Source organism: Tachysurus vachellii, chromosome 1 (genome assembly GCF_030014155.1).
Source record: "Tachysurus vachellii isolate PV-2020 chromosome 1, HZAU_Pvac_v1, whole genome shotgun sequence".
NCBI classification, from domain to species: domain Eukaryota; kingdom Metazoa; phylum Chordata; class Actinopteri; order Siluriformes; family Bagridae; genus Tachysurus; species Tachysurus vachellii.
The window spans coordinates 24,414,797-24,429,459 of record NC_083460.1 but is presented as its reverse complement, the minus strand read 5'-3'; the positions used below and the strand labels follow the sequence as shown (position 1 = coordinate 24,429,459).

Sequence of the window (14,663 nt, the reverse complement as noted above, 5' to 3'; positions counted from 1 at the left end):
TTACACACACACACACACACACACACACACACACACACACACACACACACACACACACACACACACACACACTGTGTGAGAATACAGCCAAGTCTCGATCACACTGCAAGGTGTTTCCACAGAGACACATGAACTGACACACCTTTTTGAACTAGAGAAGAAGGCCGTCACAGGCCGAAAGCTTCACCGCTCTGGAGCTTACAGCTTTACAGCTTTTTTTCTGACTTTTGTTCATTTCATGAGTCAAGACAGCATTCCCTTATTTACATCGCACATTTATGAGTGTCAAGCACAGTGCTGCTCAGTAAATTCACATTCGTGGAAATTTGAGGAAGCTTTTTCTCTGAATAAATCCTGAAATGTATTGTCAGCATATCGTACGCTGGATTTAAACATCCTCGCATAAAATCCTAATAAATATTTAATGTAGTGTGCTCAGAAATATAACCGGACTCATCACCATATTCCTACTACACATTAGATGAAAGTAAATGAAAGGAATATTTGGTGGATAGTTTATGTCTTTTCAACAGAAACCATTTCAAAGGAAGGGTTTTATAAAGAACCTCAAATGGTTCTATATACACTCATAAAAATAAAGGTGCTGTGAGGTTATGCTGTAGAAGAACCATTTTTGGTTCTCAAAAGGACCTTTCAGTAAATGGTTCTTTTTTATAGTCTAACAAACCCGTTTCCACTTCTATAATTAAAAATAAAATAAAATAAAAATACTAATAATAAAATAATAATCATAATAATAATAAATTAAATCAATCAATCAATAAATACATAATAATAATAATAATAATAATAATAATAATAATAATAATAATAATAATAATAATAATAATAATAAATGACATTTGGCCAAGTACAGCAAATGTAAACACATTCACATAAACAAATGTATCCAACAAATCTCTCTCTCTCTCTCTTTCTCTCTCTCTCTCGCTTCATAGTTATCACACAATTCATTTTCTAGACTGTTCTACATTTCAGGCCAACATATCTTTCTATTTTTTATGGGACTTCACCTGGATTGAATTACACCAGCAGATACAGGATGAGGTTCCCTTTTGAGTCTGCTTCCTCTCAAGGTTTCTTCCTTGCCACAGTCACCTCAGTCACCTCAGACTTGCTCATTGGGGATAAATACAAGCATATTTAAATAAAATATTAATATTGAACTTTTGTATTATATTAATCTTTGTATAATATTAATTTTGTGTGTTATGTTTCTTATGTTCTGTAAAGCTGCTTTGAGACAATGTCCATTATTTAAAGTGCTATAGAAATAAATATGAATTCAGTTGAATTAAATAAAGTGGATTAGCTTGGATAGTTAATAATCAGGTAGTGTGCAGTAACCACATAATTAGTCACCTGGACTGTCCACACAAGGCAGGTTGGGTCCATGGATTCATACTTTTGGTGACCAAATTCTACTATTTGTCATCTAGATTCATCAGACCAGGCTACATATTTCCAGTCTTCAACTGTCTAGATTTGGTGAGTCTATGCCCACTGCAGCCTCAGCATTCTGTTCCTATCTGTCAGAAGTGTAACCTGATGGGTTCCTCTGCTGTTGTAGCCCATATCCCTCATGGATTGACGTATTGTGCATTCCGACATGCTTTCCTGCTCATCACTACTGCACAGAGTGGTTCTCTGAGTTCCTGTGGAGCTTCTGTCAGCTCAAACCAGTCTCAGCATTCTCCATTGGTCTATCTGATCTCCAAGATGTGTCCATCTGCAGAACCATCACTTGCTGGATGTTTTCACTTCATTGCACCATTCTGAGTAAACTCTAGAGACTGTTGTGTGGGGAAAATCTCAGGAGATATAGAAATTTATACACAAACCAGACTTGTACCAACAATTATGTCACGGTCAAAATCACTGACAGCACATTATTCTCTTCATTCTGACGGTTGATGTGAACATACGTAAAGGTGCCGACCTGTATCTGCATGACTTTATACACTATATTACTGGCTGATTAGATAATTGTATGAATGAGTAGATGAAGTGCTCAGTAAGTATACTGTAATTGCCAGTGGTAAACATATTTTAAAATGTATTAATGAATGTAATCGTAATCCATTTATCCATTTTATTCGCCTGTGAAACAAGATACTTCCTAATATCCCTTGCATCCACAGTTTTAACCAGTTGTTCTGTCAAAAGCCTTTCAAATTTTTTCTCTCTTGAAGCTAATAAGAGCAAAAAATGCAGCTCGTGGTGTGACAGACGAAACTGCAAACCCCCTTCACCCCCTGAAGTCTTTGCCGTGCCTGTGAGTGTGACTGTTACAAAGCACTGACACTGGAGACACACGAATGTAAAGGCAAACGTCTTCTTACAGAAAACATCACATCAACAATAACACGTCTTGACATATTGTATGTATATGTGCAGCCTCTACCATACAAGCCCTTTGTGTTTATAGAAAAATGCAATAAGTGCATTAATATAAACGTGGATTGATGTATTAATTTAAAACAAATGATAAACATCATTAATATGGCAACCAGTAGTAAGATATGAACACCTGCTGGAGACTTTATAGTACTGAGGCTGGAGACTTGCAGTGATAAAATCACTGTATTTGTGAACGTTGCTCATGGACAGGCCAGTCCCAGATTCTGACCAAAGTTGGTCACACATCTATCGGAGGCTAATTCAATTAAATTCCATTTTATTTCATTACACTTTAACAATATACATAGCTACAAAGCAGCTTTAGAGAAATAAATCGATTCAGGATAGAAATTTTAAATGTAAAAATGTGTTAAATTCTGTGCCATCGTTAAAAATCAACTCATGATATCCTCGTGAATCAAAATTCTATTGTATCATGTGGAAGACTCTTTGTTCTGATTTGCTCTGCTTTTACTGTCAGAGCTGCTGTCTATCAAAATAAATCTCAATCAGACCAAGACCAATCAGAATCAAGATTCCCACAGCACTATAGCACAGATGTGGTGATCATCTACTGGTCATTATAGCACAGTGCTGGTGAATACTCAATTTTGATTGGTTAGAAGGTGATAATTGATTTTACTTGAATTACTGCAGCTCTAACAGAAGTGTCATTGACAAGGCTTGTAAAAAGCATGGCTGTTTATTTAAAACACATGCACATGGACCTGTATGGTGGGTGATCCACAATTACAAAACCTGTAATTATGGAAGGAGTCTCCACCGTCAGTGCTCTGTAATTTTAATGAATCCCAATGACTCGAATCTTTTGATTCAGTTCACCAAAATGATTTGTTCGGATTTGTTACATATTCATTTACATCCAATAATATTCCTGAATTTGGGTTATGTTTCATGCACAGATAAACATAAAACTTCTCTAGTGCTCAGGATACATTGTCTTCATAGCATGGCTCCGCCCTCTCCTCCTCTGGTTAAGCCATTAAGACTCACATCATAACAGTGACAATGACATGTCTAGTTCTTTCATTTTAAACCTTAAATATAACTATAAATGTATAAAAAATGTTAAGATGTGTCATTCCTTATTTACTTAAAAAAATATATCTTAAAATAAGAAAAATAAAAGACTTTAGGGTGATTATTTGGTTTTATTCCATACTCCAGTATCTAACTTCATAAATAAACTAAATCTTTGCAGCAGTACTTTGCTGCCGAAGCCGGGTGCTTTGGTTGTGCACTAGATTTACAGTGCACTATGGGTAATAATCTAATGAACTATCCAGGGAATATAGTTTCTCCTCTGAGAATTGGGACAACGCTACCAAATGACTGTGCCATAAATACAGCACCGTATGATGAAAATACAATGAATTCAGATTTTATTCATTAGAATAAACCTCAAGCTCAAAACCTCACATTTTATTAGCCAGATAAGAGACCATTATGTGACTCAGTCTTCTCTAGAATTTTCTTTATGCTTTTTCAAGCCCTGAGTGTTGGTCGACAATTAGAGGCCGCAATGCCGTCAGACGTTTTCTCCCTCGCTATATTCCTCCTGCAATTTCTTAGTCCAATCATCTATCGAATTCTGTCAGATTTATATCCATAGGGAGTGAATGAGGCTAAACACAATGGGCCTGATGGTAGTTGAGGAGGTTATTACAGCTGCTGATGTCATGTAGGCGCTGGTGTTCAGACAGTTTGAGATTGCTGCTCATAATTTGTTAAAAGTGAGCCATGATAGCAGGCTTTCTTTATCCTGTTAGATGGTGCCTTGGGTGCAATCTCTGGCACGAATGAACACGTGTTCCACACTGGGACATTGATAGAGCCTCGACTGTGGGGCCTTTTGATTGCGGAAAGGTCAAGCTGAGCTTTGTTATCTCACAAGGGGCCGGTGGAGTGGCACTACAGCAGCGCTGGATCCATTCAAGTCAAGTTGCCTGAGATGAAAAAGCAATAAAGGGGGAAGCCTGGAATACCAATCAATTCATATTTGATCTACTGAACGCTTTGCTACTATAAGTTTAGATAGAGTGGCACTTCATCGTGATCAAAGGAGAGCTGTTATTTATTTTTTTTTTCATTGCTGGTTTGTTTGCATGTTCTTACAGCAGCCACTCAGGTCACTCTTGTAATAACATCAGTCACATCTGCTTGATGGATCCTTTGGCTCAGTATCAGTATCAGTATCAGTATCAATGTTAGTTAACTATGAAGGCATTTAAAGGACAATAGAAATTAGTCCCCATGGGGTTAAGTACATCATCTGGAAAAAAAGGGATTAAGAGATCAATTAGGAAGGCATTTTTTTTAGCATGTAGTGTAGCGCTGCTAATATTTGTTCATTCAAAGTTCTTCTATAAGGCCACACAGTTTATCAACCACAAATCCAACAACATTTTGTCTTATCTGCAGGAACAAAGAATCATGGTCACAAGAGTCCAAATGCTCTTTTGAAATTATTTTATTGCTGCAATATTAGGCTCCCCGGTCAGGCGGTTCCTATCTCTGCATGAAACTGGCATGGCATTCAGAGCTATCAGCCACCATTTTCTGCCATCATCCCAAATAAGAGCAGCTCACAGGCGTTCACCTTCTCCTCCTTCCACCTTTAGACAAGACTCAAAAGTGTGTGTGTGTTTGTGTGTGTGTAAATGTCACACATGTATTCAAAGTACAGTAGTGTTACAGCCTGTGGAGAAGATCTTTTATGATATGATGTCCAGGACTTGATTTTCACCATCCTTTTAATAAGACATGGCCAGAAAAGGGCAGCTATGTTTTAAGTTTATAATCAAAGAAAAGACATTTTCATGAAGCCTTTATTCTTGATGAGATTCACGGCTTGGAATCAAACCCCCCGTATAAGCCTTGTACGTTCACTGGGACTTTACCGAAATCAGTCCTTTGAGTAAACTGTTTTTAATCTCTATTAAAGTTAGATTTTCTGATAAAATGTCTGGTTAGATTTTAGAATCATTTCTTAATGTTGTCTAAGTGAAATGTCACTACATTGTGTGTGTGTTGTGTGTTTAGTGACATTAGTTTGATAAGCAGCACACAAACCTTGACCGTGTATTTAAACACGCTGTGTGCTTGGACCGATGCAAACACAAAGCACGTTGCAGATCCTACAGACTAAAGGGATGATGTGTAATAATGTCCCACCTGTAGAGCGCTTTCAAACCTTTCAGATCCCTTGTCTAAGAAAGAAATTTTAGTGAATGTAATGTACATGAGGTTTTACAGTAACAACCAATCACTTGGGTGGGAAAATTAATTTTGTTAAAGACGCAAGACATCAGAAGCGTAAATGCAGGAAACTTCGGATAACTGTAACAGACCAGTGGCAGCTTCTTTCCCCTGAAGCAACACAACTGCCAATCATTCAGTGTTCAGAAGTCTGTTTGATGCCTCACCTGCCATTAGAAGTGAATTCTGCAACGAATCAGATGACGGCGTGGCAGTAGAACGCAGCGGCCACTCCGGGTACAAAATGGTGCTATTTAAGTGTTTAGCACCTAAAACTATTCAAATTTGACCTCTTTTAACTGCTGCTACTATATACGTTTGTATATTTTCACAATTGTTGCACAATGTACTTTATAATACAGTATGCACACTGGTCAGCGCTATTCTGTGTACTTTGTGTATTTGTCTTTTATTGTCAGTTTGCAACTTCCTTGTCTCACACTGTTTGCACATGTTGCACTTTATGTCACTAGGACTTAAGTCCTTAGCTCTGTTGTTTTTTTTGTCTTGTTTTATGCAGGTTTATGTTGTTTTTTGTTGCACCATGGTCCTGGTGTGTATTGCGTCAACTATATATGGTTGAAATGACAATAAAATCTTCTTTACTTGACTTGAAACAAAGTACTGCACTTGTATAAAAACCTTTTCCATAAGAGCTGCTTTAATCATCAGTCGTATTCATTATGAAGTATATTAGCTCTCTGAAAATAGCACCACTTGGAGAATATGGCAGTGGGTTTGAACCGCTGTCGCTGCATTCGGCCTTGCGTCTCCATGAAGGCTTCGGCGGTAAAGAAATTATGTTAAAGCTAGAATGAACTCGGAAATTACACTGATGCTTGTACTTAGATATTGCTGAAAATCTCCTGGTTGTACAATTTTCTCTTGACTGTATAGAGCTGTAGAAAAGAACTTCATTTAATCACACACTTCGGTGTCACCCACATGAGGACGGGTTCCCTTCTGAGTCTGGTTCCTCTCCAGGTTTCTTCCTCATATCATCTCAGGGAGTTTTTCCTTGACACTGTAGCCTTAAATTTAAACTTTGAAATGATTTATTTTGAATTTTTATCTTTGTAAAGCTACTTTGAAACAATTTCCAGTATTAGTTCTATCCATTCCTTCTCAGTGTTCCTGGAATGACCCCCAGATCCACTGGCACACGGACCGGGAACAAATATTATTAGTTTTAATTGTAATTCATTGTAATTGCTGCTAAACACAAACCCATTTGTGAATATCAGTCCCTGAATAACTAAGGAAACCTTTTGAAGCTATGATCAGATCCTCACATGCTCACAAGTACATCATATATGATTGTGTATTGAAATAATGAACAGAGACGACTAAAAACTCAGTGGTAATTAATCTTCATTACAGAGCTGGACAAATCAAGAGCTGAGCCGTGCCCAGGACGAGCGGGTTCATTGTTACTCATAGTTGCTTATGAAAAACTTTTATTTTATTAGAAGAAGGTAATAATCATATAACCAGTCATTTCTTTCAGTGACACAATGTCCGCTAACGTTTGCCCTGACTTTACTACAGTACATGCTCCATAATGAAGCGTTACGCTCCTATGAGCTAGCATTCAAAAATGTGCATTAGTCAATATAAAAATTAACGTTCAAAAAAGCAGTTTTTTTCTTCTTGTCTTCTTGTGTCACGTACACAGGATGGGACTCGTTTTCTCTCGAGGTTAACGGAGAATAAGCTCATTAATATCTAAATATCTAAAACTATCTTTCAGTGTGGCTGAAATTAGACAAGTACAGTATACAAGAACATTCACAGTATTCGTAGTTCATCCATCATAATAGTGAGACAAATAAAAACCTTTTCTTCTTATACTGTATATCCTGGTCTTTATTTTTTTTCTTTCAAATTTAATTCAATGCAAGCTTTCTAGTAGTTAACAAGACTCCAGTTTTGACCTAAAAAGAAAAAAAATCTGATTTTTCACGACTTCCAATTGACTCACACTTGTATTATTAGAGATGTCAATGAAACGTTTGGCTTAAAGTGGTTTATCACAGCACCTCTAAACATGTGACTAATATTCAACTGATTTTTAAACTATTTTTTACAAATTTGAAAATTGTATTTATTTATTTATGTTTATTTTTTTTTTTAATGTATTTTGTCCCTGGTGGTCCTGCAGCAGGATCCTGTGCTTTCACCAACATGGCCGGGGCTCAAGTCCCACACAGGAAACAAACTCAGCCACTGATGGGCTTAAATCCTGAGCCTGGATTGTGTCAGGACGGACATCCGGTGTAAAACCTGTGAAAGATCAAAAGTGGGCGAATGAGAATATTTTCTGTTGCGACCCCGAACAGGAAGCAGCTGAAGAACAATGTTTATTTATTTACTCCTTAAACCTGAAATGGTGGAAATGCTTCTGTCATAATTATGTGGATAATTAAATAACAAACATTTAGTTAGCAGGGTGGGTTTTTTTTTCACAAACCTCACTCACTCATTTTCTACCGCTTATCCGAATTACCTCGGGCCACGGGGAGCCTGTGCCTATCTCAGGCATCATCGGGTATCAAGGCAGGATACACCCTGGATGGAGTGCCATCCCATCGCAGGGCACACACACACACTCTCATTCACTCACGCAATCACACACTAGGGACAATTTTCCAGAGATGCCAATCAACCTACCATGCATGTCTTTGGACCGGGGGAGGAAACCGGAGTACCCAGAGGAAACCCCCGAGGCACGGGGAGAACATGCAAACTCCACACACACAAGGCGGAGGTGGGAATCGAACCCCCAACCCTGGAGGTGTGAGGCGAACGTGCTAACCACTAAGCCACCGTGCCCCCTGCACAAAACTATTGTATTTTAATTCAGTTAACTAACTAACTAGTAGCAATCCTTTACATTATGTAGCTAAGACTTTTCAGCCTAGTCACAGATCTGAGCTTTTAGCTGCATTAACAGTAATAAATAAATAAATGATTCGTCCACCCTGGTTACACTTAACACAACCCGTCAGTGTAGGTTTGATGAATTCCGATATTATAAGGCATTTGCATGATATGCAGGAAAAACTAGTTGGAGTCATTTCTATGCGAAGTTGATAAATGATGCCTGTGGACTGTAATGAAGGAATTCGTTATAAAAATGTTGCAGCGTGATACCGGCTCACTGGCGTTTACCGCTGATCCACACTACTTCACCCAAAACATATCATTCAGAATGAGAAAAAAATTCTACTATAGACAAAAAGCTTTATTTTAATTGTTGCCGTTTTTTTTTTCTTTTCTTTTTTTCCTGTAGCTTTCCTCATCCAAAACATTGGAACATTTAATAGGAATGGAAAAAATGTTTCATCCACATGATTTTCAAATAAAAAACGATCTGATGATAAACACCATGAAAGGTTCTGTATTTGAAACATCCAAAAAAAATAAAAAATAATTCATTACAGGACTACATGTACCAGAATGTGATACAAGCAGGAAACAACGACAACAACAGCAAACATCTCTAGACTCGTTTGACTGCAGAACTGGTACCATCATTGCGCTAGTAATTCAAGGTCCTACGTTATAACTTCATATCACATATGAATAATGTCCACTGTGTGTGTGTGTGTGTATGTGAGTGTGTATGTGTGTGTTGTTTTTTTGTTTTTTTTTGGAAAAGAAAATGTAAAAAATAACATGGAATAAAGTAAAATATAAAAGTTCGAACGAGCATTTAAAAAAAAAGTCTCTCGATCTTGCCTATGTTCAAAACCAGCTCTTTCCCCCAATCTTTTTTTTTCCCCTTATTGACATTTTTGTACAGTCACAAAATAATTCATACATATAATCCCACATTTTTTTTTTCTGAATAATCTCCTCTTCTTTCAGAATGAAAGCGTCCACTGGAGCAGAAGTGCTACTTGAATTCAGAATCTCTCTCTACATTTTGAACTTTGAGGCATTCGTTCGCTCTCTCATGCAACTTTAGTCCTTCGGGCCCGTGGTCTGCGCTCTCACGTTGACCAGCTTGTTCTGGGCTGTTGCACGAGCGAGAGTGTGTACAGGGTTTGGGTTAGTGCGGTTACAGGAGATTTCTGTGGAGCGGCTCGGCACGGAGAAAAAAGCGGCACATTCAGAAATGGGTAGAGAGAGCGTCCGAGAGAGAGAGCGACAAAGAGAGAGAGAGTGAGAGAGAGAGAGACAGCGGGTTGAGACGATTAAAGACCTGAAACACACTAACACTTCACCAACACGGCATAAACACCCAGTCCCGCCCCACCCTACCCCACCTACTACCCCCGCCCCACACACACAAACCCCCCCAACATCACTTGGCACTGTAGCTTTAGTGACAGATTTGCTTTCAGACTGAGCACCAGTGATAAAAAAAAGGCATTTTGTAACTGGTTAATATTATTTTCTAATCTACACAACATTCTTTTTGTACGGCAAAAAAGACTGCAATAAAAAATGGTATTTTGATGCAACTCCCCTCCAGTGATCGTGTGGCTGCTTGTGATCTCGAAGTCTAAAAAAAAAAAAAAAAAATTCAACTAATGTCTTTGGCAAATTCACAGAAAACGCTTCCTCTTTTTTTGTTTTGTTATAGATACACTCACCGGCCACTTTAATAGGAACACCTACTCATTTATACAAATATCCAATCAGCCAATCATGTGGCATAACATGGTTATTGATGTCAGAATGGGCAAAATGTCATCTTTACATGACCTGGTTGTTGGTGCCATGTGTCTTTGTTTGAGTATGTTAGACACTGAGAGGCAGGTTTGAGCTGACAGGAAGGCTACGGTCATTCAAATAAGCTCTCTTTACACATGAACTTCCTTACAGTTCTAAGGCTAATATGGACTGACTGGAAAACTTTACATGCTCTTTTTCTTGATTAGCAACATCAACAGCAGCTTAGCCTGCAGCTCATTAGATCCCGCCCCCTGAATCGTTAATCCTCATTCTGATGTTTGTTGTGAACGTTGACTTCTTGATATTATGCATTACTCCTCTTCCACTGGATGCAAAATAAAAAAAAAAAATAAAGAAGTCTAATAAAAAAATGTGCATGTGTTCCTAATAAATTGTCACCCAGTGTATCACGGATGCAGTAAAAAGTCTTTCCAGAGAAACAGTTTTTTTTTTTTTTTTTTTTGACAAAAGTCCTTTATAACCAACACGAAAACATCCTGTTTCTCTGGAAACTGTGTGCAATGCTTTATTTTTTTTTTACTCCATCCACTTTCTTTACTGAAGTACACTGAAGTTACTTCCTGGATTTGTCTTCAGATTGCTCTCTCCATATATTTTATTTCTTTTTTCAGTAAAGGCTCTGGGGATTGCTCAGAGAAAGGTACACATGCCCAGCAAAATGCACTCTTTCTCTAAATGCTGCGCAGTAATGCTGTACAGTGACTACATCCGCAGGATCGATGGTGGTTCGACGGGTGGTTTCTACTTGGGGCATGTCGGTAGAGACAAACACACAGATGTTACAGATGCTTTTGAACACAATCATAAAGCAGACTTAGCCATCTTCACTTAGTGCATGGCAGAATAAGCAACACCTTCCCTTCCCTTCCCTTCCCTTCCCATTAGTCTTTTCTCATAATTCATATATAATTTTCCCCCTAAATGAGTCTTTTCTCAATGGCAGTCTTTAATCATCAGATGAAGATGCAGCGTTAAGAACTGAACGGACAACAAGAGGATATTTAGTGGTGGGGTGAGTGATTATTTTTTCTTTTTTTTGTTCAGGGAGAATCAGCAGTGCGAAGCTGCATGCTGGACTGGGAGGTGTGTCTGTAGGTGTGTGTGTGTGTGTGTGTGTGTGTGTGTGTTTGTGTTTGTGTGTGTATATGTATTGTGTGTGTATGCGCTCCGCTGTGAAGAGCCACGGTGCTAGGAGGAACCGAAGAGCACAAGGAGAGCGAGCAACATCAGAAAGAGACACGGGGACAGGAAGTGACCGCTGTTGCTGTCATCTGTCAGAAACGGCTCCGGCGACTCGTACACTGAGTCATCTGTAGGAGAGGGGAAGAAAAAAAAAATGAGAGAAGCGAAAAAGAGATGAGGATGTGAGTCAAACGTTTCTAGCACATCTTCTTTTCGGAAGTACTTTTTTTTTCTCCTCAAAATACAACACTTGAGGATTGAAAGCCAGCCTCAATGAAAGTGACACTTTATTGACAAAATGCTCTTGTCTTGGCTGACCTAGATTAAGTGGGAAAGACGAGTGCAGCGATTTTGCTGTCGTTTTTTTTCGCTATGCAGATAGCATCAAAGAGCATGAAACACATACATGGCTGTCAGATCCAGGCTTTGGTGTTTTAGTGACACACATGCTAGAAGAAAGAACCTCGACTAAACACGAGACTAAAAACATATGGAGCTCTGCGGATATGAGGTGTATAATTACCATATTGCTTTTATTCCTAGGAACTTCACTGCACTGTAAAGCCTGTATACGTGACTTTATTCACTGTTTCTAAATGCCTTAAGGTCCTTTCATTTGTGCTAATGAAAATGATTGTTTACATTCCACTTAGTACAAATTACACGACTACTAAGATTACAAAACGGCAATTTAAGGCAATTATTTTCCCAGCAAACATCATGAGTGCTCACACCTGATGGCTTTTGTTATTATTATTATTATTATTATTACTATTATTATTATTCTACATGATGTAGTTTCTGATTATTAAAGCTCTCTCGCATGAGTTAATCGTGTCTCGATACACTTACACACACCAATAACACTAATAATAATAGTTATATTAGAAACTAACCAAAGCGACTTTTTGTTCTCTTTGTACACAGGGTATTCAATCATCCTGAGGTTTCTTGAAAGCTTTTACAGGTTCGACGTGTCAGATTCGAACACATTCGTCATTCTTCTCCTTTGCCTTAGTCCCCCTTTTCCCCAAACTGGATCTGAATTAAAGTGGAGGTCTGGGGGCGAGATTAACCCCTGTCTATGCGGCAAGATTAGGACTCGGGCCTGGCAGAGAGCATGAAAATAAACAGAAGCGTACCAGACTTGCGTGGAATTATGGTAATGGTGGGAGCTGAGCTGGCGAAAAAAGCCAGGTGGGTCGTATAATAAAACGCTTTAGCGCTGGCGTCCTTATTTCTAACGTTTCCTCTCAATCGCCGATATGCACATATGAATTTGGCGCTTTCGCCAGGATGATAGGCTGTGTGGAAATTCGATTCAAGACAGTGCAAAATCCACACACCTCGTTGAATAAGGTATGAAATCCGGCTTGCCGTTTCCGCTTATCGATTCAAAAGGACCTTGAAGTTTCACAAAAGAAAAGCACTTGTCTGGTTGCGCTCGCATTTTAAAAGACAGTCCAAATGCTTGTGAAGTGAAATTGTTTTGAAGGGCAGTGTACATTAACTCGACGGGCTGTGGGGACCGCGAGCGCTATCGTAAACAGATAAATGGCAGTGTGAGAAAAGGATCATTTCAATTTGCATGTAATTGTCTCGGCTCCTCGCTGGAACTGATGATCTCAGAGCGAGTCCGTTTGTTAACAATTACATTAGACTAATGGGCTGCTCCCCGAAAGGCTTCTTGTCTAAATTTATAACGTGCCCTAAAAGCACACCTCTAGGAAATGAGACTTTTTAAAATAAAGCTAGTGCAAATATTGACCAACTCGTCTCAACGCTCGGCGGTGTATAATGCATTCCTCTGGGCCTTGTGTAAATACCTGTAGTACTGGTGCTAACTCCGCTGTCATTCTGGCTCCTTTCAAAGCTGCCCTGCTAAGCCCTCGTGTGACTCGTGAACCGTTTCTTAGCGTTGATGTTGTGCAGGTCTGAGAAACCTCAACGCTGCACTGTTTATTGAAACCTGGCTTAACGTCTGCATTTTCAGCACTCTGCTGATGTTCAGAGGTCACGACTTCAGAGCAACGTTCCAGCTGGAATTCTGGTAGCAAATTAGTCACCTTCATTACTAGGGGGGGTATTTGAATTTCATGTAGTGTTAGTTTGATCAAAACATAGTTTTATAAGCTTCTTTCTGCCAGCCAATCATCATCCAGGATGAAAGCAAAAAAAAAAAAGTCAACCTTATCCAATCGACATCCATGATCTATTTACAACTCCTACCTCAAAAATGTTTTATTAAATCATCAGAATATATTTGTAGGCTCACCGATCCAAAGTATAGATAATAATAATTTTGTCTTCTTGGAAACAGATTCAGAATCTTCTGTTGCAGCTCTTTGTAATAAAATAGTAGTAATAGTGTCATAATAATGGAGTAACAGCAGGAATGTAATAGTAGTTCACAAGTCCTTCGGATGTCCTCAGGATGAAAAGATGGATCTCAGCGTCATATAGCCGCTGATATAAAGAGGTCACATATGCAGATGTTGGGGGGGAAAAAAAGCAAAAAATGTGCAGGATGTGAAAAATATTTCTGAAGAACTTTGGGCGGTTTAACTGCTCAGGACAAACAAAAGGGTTCGTGAAGAACTAGGACAAAACATAAAAACTGCCATTGATCATTTAGCAGAATTAAGAATCACACGTGTGTAAACTTTTAGAACTGGAAATTATTTGATTGCTTTTAGAACTGGATATTATTCGATGTTTTGTGCACTAGATGTAAACATTTGTTATGTGACACGGCATTTTGAGGGCAGAGCTAAATACAGTATACTGGATTAAATATACAATATTAAGAAGTATTAAAGGTGGGGTGCACGATGTGTGAAAAATGCTTCAGAAAACTGTCAGGCTGTCTAACAAAACAAACGGGTAGCCAATTAGCAGAAAGGGGCGTGTCTTGTCAATATGGGCGGAGAGAGTGTTCAATGCGCATGTCTGACATTAGCCGAAAGCTAAATTGAAACATTGACATGGCGGATACCTGCCGTTACCTCTGCCTTGGGTTCTAGGTGTTGAACGTCGTCTTCTGCGTGAAATGGAGCTAATCCTTTCACGGTACAACA

At 38.7% G+C, this 14,663-nt stretch overlaps 1 protein-coding gene across 2 annotated transcripts in view; it reads right to left on the bottom strand.

The window, feature by feature from the left end:
• Positions 1 to 10,007: 10,007 nt before the first annotated feature.
• The window catches only part of LOC132851825 (ephrin-A2-like), a 125,053-nt gene continuing 120,397 nt past the window's right edge, over positions 10,008 to 14,663 (bottom strand). For both annotated transcript variants that reach the window (XM_060878864.1, XM_060878856.1), the window contains exon 4: positions 10,008 to 11,714. In XM_060878864.1, the coding sequence (XP_060734847.1) occupies positions 11,593 to 11,714 (122 nt within the window). In that variant the 3' untranslated portion in view covers positions 10,008 to 11,592. The remainder of the gene's footprint in view (positions 11,715 to 14,663) is intronic.